The sequence below is a fragment of the Telopea speciosissima genome, chromosome 5, assembly GCF_018873765.1.
Source record: "Telopea speciosissima isolate NSW1024214 ecotype Mountain lineage chromosome 5, Tspe_v1, whole genome shotgun sequence".
NCBI lineage: Eukaryota > Viridiplantae > Streptophyta > Magnoliopsida > Proteales > Proteaceae > Telopea > Telopea speciosissima.
Window position 1 is genome coordinate 9,620,115 of NC_057920.1, and position 16,905 is coordinate 9,637,019.

The window sequence follows — 16,905 nt, forward strand, 5'->3', positions numbered from 1 at the left end:
TATCTCCAAATGGGAATCACGACATCTCCTCTTCATTTGAGGTATATCCTGGGGGATATTGTTCATCTACTACTATTTCTTAATGCTTGTGATATTAACTTAATTTCAAGAAAATGTAACACTTTGGGTAACTCCCTAACAAGAAAGGCCCTATCAATGACGTATATGATGGTGTAGCCTAATTTCGATCCATGACTACTTGAGATTAATAATCTTTAGATGAGAGAAAGTCTTAAATTTTAAAATAATTAAAGTAGATTGATATAAGATTGGAAAATTTGTCTTCACCAAAATATGCCTAACAAAGGTACCATATAATATTGATCATCCATCAGGACCATCAGAGATCCAGCTGTACCAGGAATACACTATCGATGAACCAATAAATATTCCGAAGCAAAAGGCAGATTGAGGCGGCTCTAATTGCTCTGCAACCATGGGGAAAGGAGGCGGCTGTGTGCCCAGTAAAAAGAAAACGTTATTGGCCACTTCCGATGATCCTCCAAAGACTGCTGCGGATGCTCCGGCAGCCATCGACGATAAGGCTCCCAATAGTGATGCTACTTCTACTCGTGAAATCACGGTTACGGAACCACTTGCTAAGCTGAAGATATATATTGTTTACTACTCTATGTACGGTCATGTTGAAGGGTTGGCGAAGAGGATGAAGAAGGGAATTGATGAGATCGAGGGGGTCGATGGGTTATTGTATCGAGTTCCCGAGACTTTGTCAGATGAGATCCTTGAGAAGATGAAGGCTCCTTCCAAAGATGATTCGATCCCTTTGATATCGGCGGCGGAATTGGCATCGGCTGATGGGGTGCTGTTTGGGTTTCCGACGAGGTATGGATGTATGGCTGCCCAGATGAAGTCTTTCTTTGACTCTACTGGACAGTTGTGGAAGGAACAGAAGCTTGCTGGGAAGCCGGCTGGGTTCTTTGTCAGCACTGGTACTCAAGGTGGAGGCCAAGAAACCACTGCGTAAGCCCTTCTTCTCTTTTCCTCTTCTGGACATGTAGAAATTGGCTCAGTAATTCTGTTCTCCTAAGAATTAAGTGCTTTGCTATTAAGAATTTCTTCTTCTTTTAGTATAAATATTCATGATTCATTACATAATTGAATGTGGAATTATCTGATTAGTCGATTGAATGTTTCAAGAGGACAAATTGATTTTTATTAGTCAAACAATTTTTTCACACATTTTTGGTTGGATTGCATTATGGAAGTGCGCAGTGTTTCATTTATGCCCGTTCACTTACTCTTACGTGTAATTTATCTTTTGGTAATAGAATGATAAGCGAGTATAGAGTTCCGCTATTTTTTGGTTCTGACCTGCATGAATGGGTGAGACATCACAGATTTGACATCTTATTAGAACAATACCAAAATGTCAGCTCCTCTCCCATCCTCCTCGTATTATAAACAATTTCTTTTTTAATGTCAAAGACAACTACACCAATTGTTCAGGAGTTGGAAGAGAAACATAGAAAAAAAAAAAAAAAAAAAGGGGTCAAAATTCACTGTTTGTTTTTCTTTAGAGCAAACTAATGTCCCATGTCATGAAGTTCTCATGCTTAGATGAATTGATGCAGTTGGAAGAGTAAGGAATAAATATTGTGCTTTTGGTTTAGTGTTACTGAATTAAGAGTTTATGGAACCAGGGTTTTTAGATTCGGAGAATTCTTGACAGAGAGATGGGTTGGTCAATTGGGATAAAAATGATTTTTTTTTTTCTTTCTGTAGGGGGGATGGATAATTGGGATGAAAATGGGTTGGCTGTGTCCTTAATGGTGATTGTTGGGTTTGGAGAGATTTATTGGGTGAATGATTGGGACACACTGGATTTATCTGAAGATTTGATTCTTTTAGTGATTTATTGGAGATGTGGATTGGTAAATCAGGATTTTGATGGTGCTCGTGGGTTCAAATCCAGGATTTAACAGAAATTAGGAGAGATTTAGAAAATAGACGAAGAAAGAAGATAGCATATCGCATGTACATTTACAGGGACCATACCAAGAAGTTGTTAAAACCAACATACTTTCATGGCTTATTGTTACTCTTTTGCGTGGTATAAAAGGGGAACTATTCTTTGGAGCACCAGCTGCTGTGTGCTGCTCCATGGGCTTGTAGATAACAGGGAAACTTCCAAACACCATACTGAACTAGTGTATAAAGTTTTTTTATTCTTGATTGTTTCCTTCTTTTCTCCTTAAGGTGAGCATGCCTCATTAATTAACGCACGTTTATTAAGACTACTATGCCATCTAGTTTCAATCTTTTTCAGTTGTTATTGGGTGACCTTGCACTGCAACTGGTTGGAATTATTCTATATTTACTGTTGCCCTATACCTTGCCTTTGTAATTCACATCATTATTGATGCATGTTAGTTGCAACATCATAAGTTGATTCATGTTGATTGCACTTCAGTTCATTAGGTGACACTGGCTTTCCTCTTGGTATTTCCTAGCTTCTCTTGCTGCTGATAGAGAGCAATTATAGGAGTGACATCAATCAAATATCTTGGCTGATATTCTACCCTTAGATGATTGGAAATACGGGACTGGAAATAGTGATCCACAAGCTGCAACCAGTTGTAGAAATGAGCCATCTTGCCAGTTTTATATAGGGCCACTTGCTACAAAGCAGGAAAATAAATGTGGTGAGAAAATGTTTTTTTGAGAGTAGTAGGGAGGGATGGGGTTGTTTTTCCCACACCATATGTTGTTGTAAGGTTTGAAATTTCAGGTTTTTAGGCCATTTCGCCCCCTGCTGAAACCTAAATATTTTGGCGAAATCTCCAATTTCTCTTTATATTTTGGCAAATATTCGTCAATCATTTCATTTCGGTTTCTTGTGAAATCGAAATATGTCGGTAATTTTGGCGAAATTTCAGACATTCACTTGTTGCTCCAGTGGTCTCCTTTTTCCACTACCTAACTATGTTGCGAGTTGAAGCCTTAGTTTGTGTTTGGATGCATTTCAAATGGCTCATTCCCCATAAGGATTTCCAAATCATTGAGTTATGCAATTTTATTTACATGCTCTGGCATTTCTTCACTTGTTGGTTTCCACCCAAACTATCTCATATGCCTAGGTGAGAGATAATTTTGTATTCAAAGAGGTGGGATTTTCTCACTGTTTGGAACATTGTCAGAATTCATCCTCTATCTTTTCAAGCCTCTTCACTGTATCTGCTGGTGTGGTAAATATTAGTAGCTGTGCATCAGAAAATTTCTTATACTGCTTTTCATGGCAGTATTCCCCCCCTTCCTAGGGACAGATCCATTCTAAAACCTGCCAGCATCTTTGACTTTGGGTCCCCATAATGCCTCAGCATGGAGATCAAAATGGCAAGCGGTAAACCCAAATTAGTGGTAGAAAACCTGCATATCTCATGTCATTGCTCCAAGCAATTATCCTTTTCGGAATACCTCACCGACACCATACAATTAGAAGTTGGTTTGCATGACTAATACTGCCTTGGAAAGAGGAAGATTCAAAGGATGCATCTCAAGTTTTCCTTTCCTGCCCTGCAGGGAACACCTCCCCCTAATGTCGTTCTAATGACCTAGGACATTAGGGTTTAGAAACGAACGGAAATTTCCAGAATTGCAGGAAAGTAGGAACCAGATACAAAGAAAATAACACAGAATCAAAGAATCAGACATGATTGAAATTCTGGTTGAATACTACTCTAATATAGGAGAAGAACATGCCCAAGTTTCAGCAAGATCAGTTAATTTGATTCTGAAATCTGACAGAATTCCACTTAAACAAGCAATATCGCAACAGAATAGTAGAACCATGCTAAGATGATAAAAAGTTTAACACTTCTCATTCTTATTACTTATTCAATTTGAAAAGGTTTTTAATAACTCAACAACAAATGATCAGAACTAAACCCAAAGCTGGTCAAAGGCTTAGGATATTTAGGGGAATATTGTCTTAGAATATCAAGCCCATCCAAGGTTGGATCATCCGTTAATGAAGAATCCTAGTAGAGATAGGATAAGTCCATAACAGATAAACAGCAGAAACAGAAACTGTATTTCAACGATTTAGAAAGATAAAGAAGATGGAAAGGAAAGAAGATATTATCTGGGAATCATCACTAACCCACCTGTTGAATCACCACAACACGGCCTGTTGAATTTCCGCAGCAAAATTCTGAATCACCACAGAACTTGAGGAAGCAAGCTTTCTTTCATTTTAAAAATCATATCGGCTCTATAAAGCCTTACATATAAAAATAAAAACTAAAAACCGAATTACAAAAGGAAAGAAGAAGTAAAAAAAAATATTGGAAACATCCTCTAATTGGAGTTCCTCCTAAATAAAACTCTATCTTAACTAAATAGGTAGAATAGGAGTCCCACAAGGTGAAAACTCTATCCCAAGTAATGAAAAGAGTTCTATTCAGGCAAGCCTCTATCCTATCCTTAACAACCAAGTAAAAAACAATTATTTAATAAAATAAAACAACTCAAACTAACCTAATAAAGTGCATCCCGTATTCCTACCCAAAAAAAAGGGCGTACCCAGTACACAAGGCTCCTGCCACTGCGGGGTCTGGCGTCCTGGGGAGGGTCATAATGTACGCAACCTTAACCCTACTTTCATAGAGAGGCTGTTTTCAGACTCAAACGCATGACCACTTGGTCACAATGGAGCAACCTTACCGTTGCACCTAGGTCCGCCCTCTTAATGCAAAAAATTTTCCACAACCATCTATGGCATGGCCACCAAGGTTTGCTGCATGATTTTCCAAAATGAAGATCTTTCAAGAATATCATTAAAAGCTCCTAAGTCAAACAGTTTGACTCAAACTACCGCAATAAAGAAAACTTACCAAACAGATAGTAAAGCCCAAAGTAAATTTAACTATACCTTCTTCGCTTTAACTCCTATATACTAAATCCAAAACTGTATTCATTACACCATCGTTAACACCAAGGCCACACTATTATATATGTTAGAGAAGGTTCAGATGTTTGAACACTAAAAAAAAAAACATGGAGAACCCCAAGCAAGAGTTTGTGTACGGTGCCTGCATGATAAATCATGCAACAAACCTTGGTGGCCATGCCAAAGACAGTTGTGGAAAATTCTTCCCGACTGCTGGTCGCTCCCACTGTAGGGCATGTGAGTGCCTCCAGAACTTCCACCAGAAGATAGCTATGGTAGGCAACAATTGTGGAGATGATAGGAAGGGAGAGAGTAGCAATCACACTGTGAAGGTTGAATCAAAAGTGGTGGCAGTGAGTGAAGAGGAGGAGAATCAGTTGCAGGAGCTCATGGTAGCAGGGCACCAATGTCAGCAACAGAAGCATCAAGTGATGGTGCAGATGAGTAAGGGGAGGAGGCTAAGGACGAAGTTCACGGAGGAGCAGAAGCATTGGATGTTTTCATTTGCAATAAGTCTTGGGTGGAGAATGAAGAGAAATAGGTGGGATGAGATCAACCAGTTCTGTTTGCATATTGGGGTGTCCAGGCATGTTTTCAAGGCCTGGCTCCACAACCATAAGAATCGCCGATGATTTTCAGTTGGGTTGGGTTCAGGTTGGTGATCCGGGTAGTTGGGGATAGGGTACCCTTGTTTTTCCAAGTCGACAACCATATCAATAGTCTACTATGTGGCGGATATGGCCTCTTGTATATAACTTTTTTCGTATTTTCTATGCAGAGTTAGTGTTTGCTTTGTTCGGTAGCCTGCATGTAGGCTTGTATAGCCATGTCCAATTGCTTCCCATTTTAGGTTATTCTATGTAAAAATTAACATCTTTTTTTCCCCTCTCTCCCTCCCCCTTCAACCCCCCCCCCCCCCAAAAAAAAATCTCCATCATTAAACTAGATCTTGATCTACTCTCTGATTATGGTCTCCATATTATGTGTTCCATGATTATCACTTAAAAGAGCTATATTAAGTTCTTAAGTGATATTCTCCTATTGTTGTTGTATTTTAATTAGTTGTTAAATAATTTAATCCAAAATTTTTTATTCTAGTGAATAAGAGTGGGGAAGAATCTACATCTCACTCCCCATCTTTAATGGGGTTTGTTCTTTCTTTTTTGAGAGAAAGAGCGATGGCGGTGCAGATGATAGAATCATTCACATGGGACCTACACAGTCAGAATGGAAAATAATAACAATCTTATGTAAGAGAGAAATATTACTGTAGCGCCATGGAAAATTTTTCACATAATAGTGTAGGTCTCACTTCAATCCAGTGTGGGTCCCACTGTAAAGTGAGGATTGCCACCATGTGTTAAGCATTTTCTATTGAGAAGATCTGTTTGTAACCAAGCTGGTTACAATAGATTTTGTAACCACTTTTTTTTTTAAAAAAAAACCCTTTATCCATGAGACAATACAATCTTTTAAAATGGGGATAATTTTGTAATTGACTAATTGGACTTGAAAGTTTGGGAGCCCTCCCAAAAAGTCAGATTCTATCTTAAATTAGGCTAAAGTTAATTATGTAAATTCTCATTTGCAATTGCTGAAGACCAATTCAGTCACGTTTTCATGTTCCAATTGAACACTTTCCATTTTTGATTATTCTCGAAAGGGGGAAGATTATTCTTTTTACCAAACATATGCGGATCCAATCACGATTTTATAACAAGAACAAGAGATCTTTCTCGATCAATCCCTTTGCCCTTCATTCTTTGATAATCAAAAAAGATCCTTTTCGAGTTTGAATTTGTTCATTTGGAATCTGGGTTCTTCTTTCTTTCACTCTCTTTTCTTTTTACTTTTTATTCCCTTCCATCATTCCTCAAGTCCCGTAGGTTTGATCTGATCCTGTAGAATCTGACTTATTTTCTCATCGAGCGAAGGGTACGAAATAAATCAGATTGATTTTCAATCAAAAGTACTATGTGAAATCTTCGGTTTTTTCCTCTTCCTCTAGCCCTATCCCATAGGTACAGCATAACCCTGAACTTTTGTTCAATCCTTCCGCAAAATAACAATAAGAATGACCTGTTTGTGTCTTCATGACCATGAAGGAGATGGCGGTCGATTCCAAAAAGCTAAAAAAGGCATTACTTTTTTTAGTAGGAAGAATCAAACCATGGGAACAAATCTATTGGGCTATTACCTTCTTTGGCGAGATCTTCCAACCTTTTCACAGTTACAATGTGCGTGTAGGCTTTGAAATTAGCTAAAAAAGGCTAGCGCGTGTAGCAAAGAAAATGGAACCTTTTTCTATTAGGCAAAAGTTTTCCTCTACTGTGGATAGAGGAAACACACTTTTCTAGGGCATTATTACTCCCACCCCTATTGTATGAAGTCGATAATGCCCCCCTAACTGTTCCCAACACCCTTTGGACACCATTAGATAATAACCCCCTAACTGTTCCCCAATACCCTTTGGACACCATCAGAACGCCCCAGTCAAAGGATTCTCCCTTGACCATGGGTGGGAAAATTTGGCTACTAAGGCTGCGTTTGGTAATGTTCTTCATAAAAAACGGGTGTTCTTTCCCAGAAACGTTTTTTGCTGTTCTTGGCTTGGAATAATGTTCTTTGTTTGTAATTGACTGTTTGGCGAATCCATTCCAGAACTGTTCTGAGAATAACTATGACGTTTGGTAAAACCTGTTCTTACTCATTTACCAGTAATTACAGTAATGCCATTACCTTCATTACTAAACCGAATAACACTTGTAAAAGCCATTACCCCCTTAACCAACCGGTTCCCTGTCCCACTCGTCCTAATATTCACTCTATCCATGGTGAAGGTACAAGTACTGAAGTTACCTCTTCAGAATTCAGAAAAGAAAAGGCACAGCAAGGAAGAAGGTGAAAAGGGGAACCACATATTCTTGACTTTTGGATTCTGAAATGTTTGTCATCCTCTTCAGAATTCAGAAAACATGACTATTGATAGTTTTGTCATCTTTAGGCCCATTAACTATTACAATTAAAACCCATTGGACCAAAGGTCCAACATGTAAAGAACCCAACCCAAGGCTTATATCCACTAAAATAAGCCCACTTTTGCTGATTTATCTGCATCAACCCCCACCCCCACCCAATAAAAAAAGAGAATTTAATCTGTTGTAGGTGTAATAACCAGATCTTTGTGACTCAATTGGAAACCTAAAACTATACCCCCTTGTTCTTGCCTTGAGGGTGAGTTGGTTAAGGTGTAAGTGAATAAGTGATTATGATGAATGAGAAAATTGAAATAGATCCTTCATGGAGGTCACACAGATAGACCGTTTCTTTTTGAACAACACCTTCACACAAGACGAATCCTTTGGTAATCCCAGTTCAACAGGATTGAGGTTGAGGTCCACTGCTCTGCGAACACAAGAGATAGCTTGACGGATTGCTCCAGTGGTATAGCAAGTAGGAGGAATACCATGGATCTGAATCCAGAAGGGTACAGAATCTCTTTCATACGAGTAGTACGGGCCTTCGACGTCATGCAGGACCAAATGGAGGAGTAGAACTAGAACCATCAAGGTGCGCGGAGAAGGCTATTATCCCGTTTGGATTCAGACTCGCATTCTACAGAGAAACTTCCTCTTTCATAAGATAAAAAGGGCACCAAGGGGCTCCCATAGAAGACGAAGAGCTGCACACAGAGCTTCCTTGCTAGGTTTGGGGAAGCCGATTGAATAACCATGGAAGGTTCTATCGTGGAGATAATGGTGAGCACGGTTCCTCGGTTGTTGAGACAGGGAATCAGCTTTCCAAAAAGAAGATAAGAGTTTCGTTTATCAAATATAAATTTGTCCCACTAATGAAACTCAAAAAATAAAAGGCCCAACCTATAATATAACCCAAAGGTCAAGTTCAGCCCTTTGAACTGCCACTAGCACCTTATGGGCTTTCCAAGCTTGGATATAGGCCTCCATATGGGATTAATGCCTAATGCAACTGCATCAATGAATCTCTGAAGCATACTTCTTTTTTCCCTTTTTGAATCTTATCTCAATTGCAACTTTTATGTGTATCAGTTTGAGGTTACTTATGTGAAGGAGCTGTTAAATAGGCATTGGGCTTTGCATCTCCAAACAGCTGCTGACATTAAAATTTTCCCCTTTATCAAAGTGTACGAGGAGAGGGTGGGCCTTGGAGTAATGGGAAGGTTTCTCCATTGTGACCAAGTGGTCACAGGTTCGAGTCTCGAAACAGCCTCTCTGCGAAAGCAGGGGTAAGGCTGCGTACATTATGATCCTCTCCAGACCCTGCAGTGGCGAGAGCCTCGCGCACTGGGTACATCCCTTTTTTTTTTTTTAATATCAAAGTGTATGAGGCTAATAGGCCCTTGGAATAACCATGGTTCAAGATTTAGCGAAATATCGCCAATATATCGGCATATTTCGGAAATCTCAACACTACCGAGACGAAATGGCCATATGAAATGAAAAAGTACAAATTTCGGTGAAATTTCATGATATTTCGAGATATTTCGGGATTTACATGGCAATTGTGGATGACTACACTTGTTTCTTCTCTGAAACTATACTGTGGTCCATGCATGCCCTTTAGATAGAGAGCAATGGACGTCAACTCCAGTGGAGCATGAGTGGGGTTGATCCAGGAAGGCATAGCAATTATTACTAGGATTTGTTTTATGACAATTGCGAGTCTTGTGAGTTGTGAGTTGTGACTTTGTGTATTGACTATTGAGTATTGAACTAATGACTTTTATGGAGTTTATGAGTTATGACTTATGAACTTATGCACTTATGACTTTAAAGTTTAAACTAAAGGCTACAATATTTGACTTTATTTTTGTTTCATTACTTTGTTTAAATTTGTTATTATGTCTTTTAGTACTTATATAATGTGTATTTAACTATTTATACATCAGGGTCCGACCGTATACTGTCAATCAAGGGTGCAAACCCAAAACACCACTTTGAGTTCACTTTTTTGCAATATGAAGGTTTATATGTGTTTATTTAGCTTAAATAAGGGTGTACATGAAGTATCATATGGCCAAAAACCCACCGAGATGGATTGCCGAAATATGGCAGAAAAATACCATATTTCGGCGAAATTTGGGCAAATTTCGGATATTTCAGAAATTTTGACCTGCCTGAAATGGCGAGACGAGACGAGATCTTGAACCTTGGGAATAAATATGTGATGTAGTTTCTGATGTTTAAAGAAACACAGAAAGCCATAAGGTTCTGATGAAAATTTCTTATGTAGAAGTTCTTGGAAAGGAGATCATGGAGTCACTGGGGCTAAAACCAGGGACTTCTTAAAGATAAGAAAGTGCAGATAATCGACTATAATTCTCCAAAGAAGTTCTGAATGATACTCTATATGGGTTCCAAGTCAAGCCAAGGAAGATTATGAAATAAGAAGCAATGAAATAGACAGCCCAGCTAATCAAGGATCTTTTATTACTTACTGGGAAAAAAAGAAAGAAAAATAAAAGCTTATCTTGAATACTTAAATTGGGGTGTACTCAATTAAAGCTTGCTCACTTTAATACATGGGTCTATAGCTTTATCCAAAAGTAAAAAGCTTGGGATAGAGATTGCACATCTAAAAGGAGGACTCTACAGGCTAGTTGTAAAAAGAGAAAAACTATATTTATGTGTAATCGGTGATGTCTAACGTATTATTTTATTTATTTATTTCTGTATGTCTGTCATTGTGAAAGTTTAGTACGGTAGTTTATTGGATATAACTAATTTAAATTATCTGACAAATTGTCTGGACTAGTTTGTCTTTACTGCTTTCTAGTTCGTGAGAAAGTAATTGAGTGAGTGCATGGTAGTTGCACTTTTAAAGTGGTCTATATTGTAGAAGATAGAAATGAGGGATTGGAAATTGGTATACTTTGATGCTATTGTGATTTGTGAGTCTCCATTGTGCTTGAATTTGGAGATCATGTTTCCAATTGTAGGCAGGATTTTTCATCCTGCGATGTATTAACTAATGATAGTTGTACTTTATAAACCAGATGCTTGCTCTTCCTGTCTGGTTAAAACTGAGTTGATGCAATTCCAATAACAAAGTATTGTAAAGCTGCTCAGGTTTTTTTTTTTTTTGGGAGGGGTGGGATGGGGTGGGGTGGAAGAAGTCTGTCTGCTGTGTGTTTCGTACAAGACATCGACAGGTGAAATTTCCCATTCCACTGTCATAATATTTTTTTTAATGAGATCCACTGTCATAATATTATAACTCCTTACGGGATGGAAAATTGTCCATTCCTGGGTCCAGGCTACAGTTGCTGGCTATGACTTTTTCGGATATCTCTTTATTCTAGCTGCTTCATTATTTGGTAGCTAGATGAAATGTTTGCCACTTGGTGGCTGGTGCAGAATAATCCCCTTGTTGCTGCACTGCTCTTGGAGCTTTGCTGTGAGTTGTGAACCTGAGCTTGAGATCATACTTGCTCATGTTGGGAAGAGTGAGGATAGAACCTTACTACTTTTTGTTCTGAGCTCAAGCATTCTTTTCTATCAGAGATATCTTGCATGAGCTTTGTGAATCTTTGCTACCGTTCTGCTCTATCTGCTGGCTTTTCTTTTCTTAGACCACAAGGGATTTTTAACTCCCTCCCCCCCCCCCCCCTTTTTTTTTTCACTACCATCCACCCTTCTCATGATTCTGTCAGAACATGTAACATGCAACAAATCACAGTTTTGCAATATGTATAGGCTTACTCCCAAATTAGCTTTTCCATTTTCTTTTTTTATTCCCCTCCATTTTTTTTTCGCTCTCCTTTTTTTGTAGTCTTATTATTTCAGATTTTTTTTTCGGAATATGAAAGCATTTGTTATACTTTAACCCTCTCCCTAACCCCCTCCCTAGTTGAAAGTGGTATTTGGTCCCAATACTCGGCTACAACAAACTAAGGCCCTTACCAGCAGCACTAGGCTTTTGTGCAACGAGTGGTTCATTTTATTGGTTACCTGACCTCGAGGGTGATGTAGCCAGCCAACCCAGATTCCAAATTAGGAATCAAGGACCAGATCAGCTGCTTCACAGGTCCAGATCTGGAATATTTCCTGACAAACCAAGGCTGAAACTTGCTGATTTGTTGATTTCAGCAGCCTGTGATGGGAAAAGAAAGAGAGAAGAAAGATAAGAGATAGGATGGCTGTTTTGGGACTGTGAATAATAACTTGGAAGAAATTAGGATAAATAGGGGAAAAAAGTTCACAGCTCACACACTTGGGGGTTACATCCTTATATAAGATTCAAAAGTATGTTTGAGTGAACTTCAAACACTTTAAGCAAATTCTAATGGAAATGTAGAATTTAATAACCACTAAGTAACCTAATGAACTTAAACACTAAAACTTGCTAGAATAACATTAATTCGACTCAGAACACTCAAAACAGAACTCTATCTAGTTAATAAGTATCCCAATCTAACTTGAACCCGTAGCTTGAGGACTAATCTCGTTCACCCCTATGGACCTAAAATTTAGTCATTATATTTGGCCCATTATAAATAAAATCACATAAAACAAAAGTACTAGCAAGAGAAGACCAATTTTTGGACCAGACCTGCATTAGATGGTTTATAGTTATTGGTTTCATCCCCCCCCCCCTTTCTACACACAAAAAAAAAATGATTTATTGCTTTCTATAATCATACTTCAAGTCTTGCATTGCAATGGAATTCAATTTCTATGCTTGAAATTCAATTGCTATCCACAAAAAACTTCTCTTAGAATGGCTTGTCTGAATGGTTCAGGCATATCTCCGTTCTTTACCCCACCCTCTTGTAATAGGTTTTGAAGTGGAGAAAAAACTTGATAGGTAAAAAAAATGTTTTAATGAGTATGTGTGCTGGTTTTAGTTCCATTCTGTTATGGTTGCAGTCAATGTTTTGTCGGAGGGATTCAGTGGATTTTAGTTGTCATGTACTCCTTGCTTGTCAACTTTCCTTCTTAAGATGTATTCTCTTTGTATTAATTGCAGGTGGACAGCAATCACCCAGTTAGCACATCATGGAATGCTATTTGTTCCCATTGGATACACCTTCGGAGCCAGTATGTTCACGATGGACTCCATTAGGGGTGGTTCTCCTTATGGTGCTGGAGTTTATGCTGGTGATGGCACAAGGGAGCCTACTGAGACGGAGCTTGCACTTGCAGAGCATCAGGGAAAGTACATGGCTGCGGTTGTCAAGAGGCTTGCCCATGTTTGATAACATGCTTGGTCAGCCCCTCGTCTATGCCACCTACTATTTAGTGGCTCGTCCCTTGTTTATTCAAAAAATTCTTTTCAGATTGTGATTGGCTGTAGCATTTAACGTGTTGGAAGGGTTATTGTGATCAAAATGCCCTTGTTTAGCTACAATATCCCGTTCTTTCCATTTTTGGCCAGTTCTGCCACCATTGTTTGTTCAGAAAGTTGTATATGGTCTCAACATATCTTATTTGTGTTTCATCATAGTAATAATGAAGTTGTGGGTTGTCTTCTTTTGTATAGGTCAGTCTCATTTTCAATGGCGCTTTTGTTTATTCAAGAAAATCAATTCTGGTTGTGTTATAGTGTGAAGAGACTGGCCATGTTTGGCCACATTATTGTTTCTATTTTTACTGGTTGTATGCCCATTGTTCAGAAAGTTGTATATCGTCTCGAAGTCTTATTCAATGTTTCATTATGGTAATAATGAAGTTGTTAGTGTTGTTTTGTGCACTCTTTACGTGCAGTGGCAATGACTTTCATTCTAGTTGTTATTTTCTGAAGATGTTCATACATTTTTAGAACTGGATGGAACCAATATCTAACCTGATTCCTCAGATGCAGATTCCCTTATACTTCAGACTGTTTTAGGCTTTTCAGCCAAAGATGAACCCGGCTACTGTTCTTGTAGATTTTGAAAGAATTTGCTAATGGGGAAGTCATGTAGAACCAATCCTAATGAATGACTTTTGTCAAACCTCAGGTTGAGCTTAGCTCAGGAAATCCAAAGGAATCCTCCCAATTAGGGTGAAAAATCTACCACTGGTTCAAAGCCATCTTTGATGCCATAATTTGATGTATGAGACCAAAGATTTTCTGCTTGGACATTACAAGAGTGTTTAATTCTCTGATTTGAGGTTGATATTCTGGACGTAGAGCATTCAGGCTTCTTATCTTGTACTCTGCATTTGTATTGCTAAACAGGTTACAAAACGAAGCAAAAACAACACACACACCAAGGATCCTTCCTCCCAACTCCATTTTCTCATTCCTGTCCATCTGTGATCCCATTGACCGTAGTGAATCTGGAACCATTGCCATTTTCATTAATGTTAAGCAAACAAATGAAAAAATGAATCCTCGTTCCTGCTTCAAAAGGTGGTACAGGATCATACAGAAGTGGTCTTTACAATGTATAAGTAGATCGTGATTGCCGACTGTGATTACAAACCCACCTCTGGAATGCAATTTTCTCACTCTTCCGTTACATATTACACGTACAGTACTTGATATGAACAGAGGATCCGATTGCCTAATAATATGTTACAAAGTGAAATTTGCTGGTTTTGCTTTGATATTGATTCTAAAAACCCTTGTTTCTTACGTGCTCGTGTAAGGCCATGATTGAAGGTGAAGGACTGAAGGTGAATGCGAGGTTGGAATTTAAAAACCCATGCATGAAAGACGAAGACAACCTTCAATGACATGCCAAATTTTAATAGAGGTAGAACCAAGAAGAAGAAGCCAGTTCCCGAGAGAGTTCTTTTATTATAAGAAAGAAATACAAAGGCAGTAGAACCATTCTACAGTTCTCACTCTCTCTTTTGAAATGTTGAATTGTTTTCACTCTTTCCAACTCACTAACAAATGGTGAGATTGAAAATAGAAAACAAAAATAACGAATTACCAGTCATGATTGTGTCTCAAGCGGCAAATTGAGACCCAGTTTAACAAGACAACCAATTCTTATGAGTACTAATGAGAGCTGAGAGAAGCCCTGCAGATGCTAAGAGAAGTGGACTCGAAATCAACCCTTTTCCGTCCCGTATATCAGCAAAAGCCATCAATCCATCAGCGAAATCTTGAACAATCGAGAGCTTCTTCATCAATCTCTTAAGCTCCAATTTACGGATCTCCAAGGCTTCCTTGTTGTACCCATCACCCCTCAACATCGCAATCTCAATCCTTGACTTCACCCGAGCTTCCTCCTCAGCAATCTTCTTCAAATCTCCAATTTTCAAGGCAATACTACCGAAATACCCTATAAACTCCGCCCAAGCGCTAATTTTCTGTAGACTTGACGAGTGCTTACTGTCGATGAGACCAGCTTTGGCCAACCAAACGATCTGCTCGACGAAGTAATACAGACCCTCGCCGCCATAAGCGAGTACGGTAAGGAATAACTCTTGGTCGGAATCGACACTGGCGTTCCTCAAAGCGTTCAAATCCTGAACGAATTTACCTAATCGAAAGGCCTTACGACTAACGCCAACGCTCGATTCGAAGCTTTTGAGACGACGATGCAGAGGGAGTGTTTCAGGGAGGACTGATGAAGCAAGGACGATCTTGGAAGTATATCGGCAGATCTTGAGGAGTTTATCGACTCCATCTCTCTTGGCGAGGTAGACTTCGAGATGATTCAGGAAATCCCTCTCTTTCGTTGTTTTCGTAGCATCAGTATTAGGGTTTTGTAAAGAAGGAGCTTTTGATTCCATTGAGGTTTTACTGAGAAGAGATTTGTGGAGATTACTGCCTTGTGATACGGGATTTGGATGGAGCCATTAAGATGAACGATGAGAGAACTACCCTCTGAAGTCTGAACATTCCGGGGGTGTTTTGCGTAAATACGAAAAGATTCAGTCTATGAAACTTTGGCTCGCTGACGCTGTTGTTGTTACTGTCACGTCACAGTTTTCGTCGTCATTGTAGCGAGGGTAGTTGCTACACTCAACAAATAACTCGTTAAGTCTTACTATTGTGATGTGTGAGAGACAGAGATACTGACGGGGAGTTTCTATTTGCAGTGGAGTGCGAGCCATGACTCGCGTGACAGGGACTTGGGGGGCCTAAAAGCCAATTAGACCCATGAGTAGCCACTGCCCACGGCAGGGACGGCACATTGGGAAGAAGAACTTTGAGTGGGAGTGTGGCCTACGCCAGTAGTTCTATAGGTCTATATCTCCTCCACTTGTGAAAAAACACATATGTCCCCTTGTTTAGAGGCTGAGAGAGATAGACACATGGGAGAATTGACCTATACCATATTTTTTAATAAAAAATTAATTCCTAAGAAATGTGGGGCCAACCTGATGCATGTCGTCCATTTTCGTTGAAAATGGCTGATTTACTTGTTTTTACCCTAATCGGGATTTGGCTCGGGAATTAGTTTGTCTCTAGGGAAGCGTGCATCCAAGGTGCTACCGGGAAGTATCCAACAATTGAGTTGTGCCGCACACATCTCGATGCACGTCTAGGGATGTATATGGCACAGCCTAACGGCTGGCAATGCTCTGAACGTGCCCTACTTCCTGCAAACGATCCTGATCTAAGAGGGCTCGTCTACGGCCTGGGATTGAGCGGCTATCAGTGCATTAAAATGACAAACATCCACATTTCAAACTGCAAATACTGTTGCAAGTAGTTAAAAAAAAAAGCAATGAAGGTTCATAAGTACTTGCGACAAATAGACACTGTGCCTTGATTCAAGTGCTCCGGCAAGCCCCCATGGAGATAAAACAAAAGGAAGTCTCCTCTCTTTCCAGCTTCATCCTCCCTAAAGATCATTAGACCTAGTGTTTTAGGTGCAAAGGACTTGAGAAAAAAAATGTTAGGCGGTGGAAAATATCTGACAAAAATTTTGCATATTCGCATTGTGGAACGTGTAATACAGGTTTGATCAAATACATACAATGGGGTTTATGGTTTCCTTCAACCCACAAGTACAGGTTCTTCAAAGGATTGCTGCACTTGAATTGGCTACTTTGTATCGGTGAAGGAGA

At 39.2% G+C, this 16,905-nt stretch overlaps 2 protein-coding genes and 1 long non-coding RNA gene across 3 annotated transcripts; 1 reads left to right on the forward strand and 2 right to left on the reverse strand.

Annotated features, from left to right (window-relative positions):
- Positions 1 to 406: 406 nt before the first annotated feature.
- On the forward strand, positions 407 to 13,426 carry LOC122661990 (probable NAD(P)H dehydrogenase (quinone) FQR1-like 2). Its single transcript, XM_043857525.1, has 2 exons — positions 407 to 981; positions 12,917 to 13,426. The coding sequence occupies exons 1-2, from the start codon at positions 437 to 439 to the stop codon at positions 13,143 to 13,145; spliced, it is 774 nt and encodes a 257-aa protein (XP_043713460.1). The 5' UTR covers positions 407 to 436; the 3' UTR covers positions 13,146 to 13,426.
- LOC122661991 lies at positions 6,584 to 12,111 on the reverse strand. The gene is made up of 2 exons (XR_006332949.1): positions 11,929 to 12,111; positions 6,584 to 6,663 (listed from the first exon to the last, which is right to left on the reverse strand). It is a non-coding gene; the product is annotated as an uncharacterized LOC122661991 (long non-coding RNA).
- Positions 13,427 to 14,739: 1,313 nt separating the features above from the next.
- On the reverse strand, positions 14,740 to 15,721 carry LOC122660931 (peroxisomal membrane protein 11A-like). Its single transcript, XM_043856189.1, has one exon. It carries the CDS (start codon positions 15,619 to 15,621, stop codon positions 14,854 to 14,856), a length of 768 nt encoding a protein of 255 aa, XP_043712124.1. The 5' UTR covers positions 15,622 to 15,721; the 3' UTR covers positions 14,740 to 14,853.
- Positions 15,722 to 16,905: the final 1,184 nt, after the last annotated feature.

Bases quoted from the DNA above. Each gene is read 5' to 3' on its own strand.
- LOC122661990 (XM_043857525.1), top strand. From the start codon at position 437: ATGGGGAAAGGAGGCGGCTGTGTGCCCAGTAAAAAGAAAACGTTATTG. The intron at 982-12,916 runs GTAAGCCCTTCT...TATTAATTGCAG, and splicing joins GGAGGCCAAGAAACCACTGC to GTGGACAGCAATCACCCAGT.
- LOC122660931 (XM_043856189.1), bottom strand. From the start codon at position 15,621: ATGGAATCAAAAGCTCCTTCTTTACAAAACCCTAATACTGATGCTACG.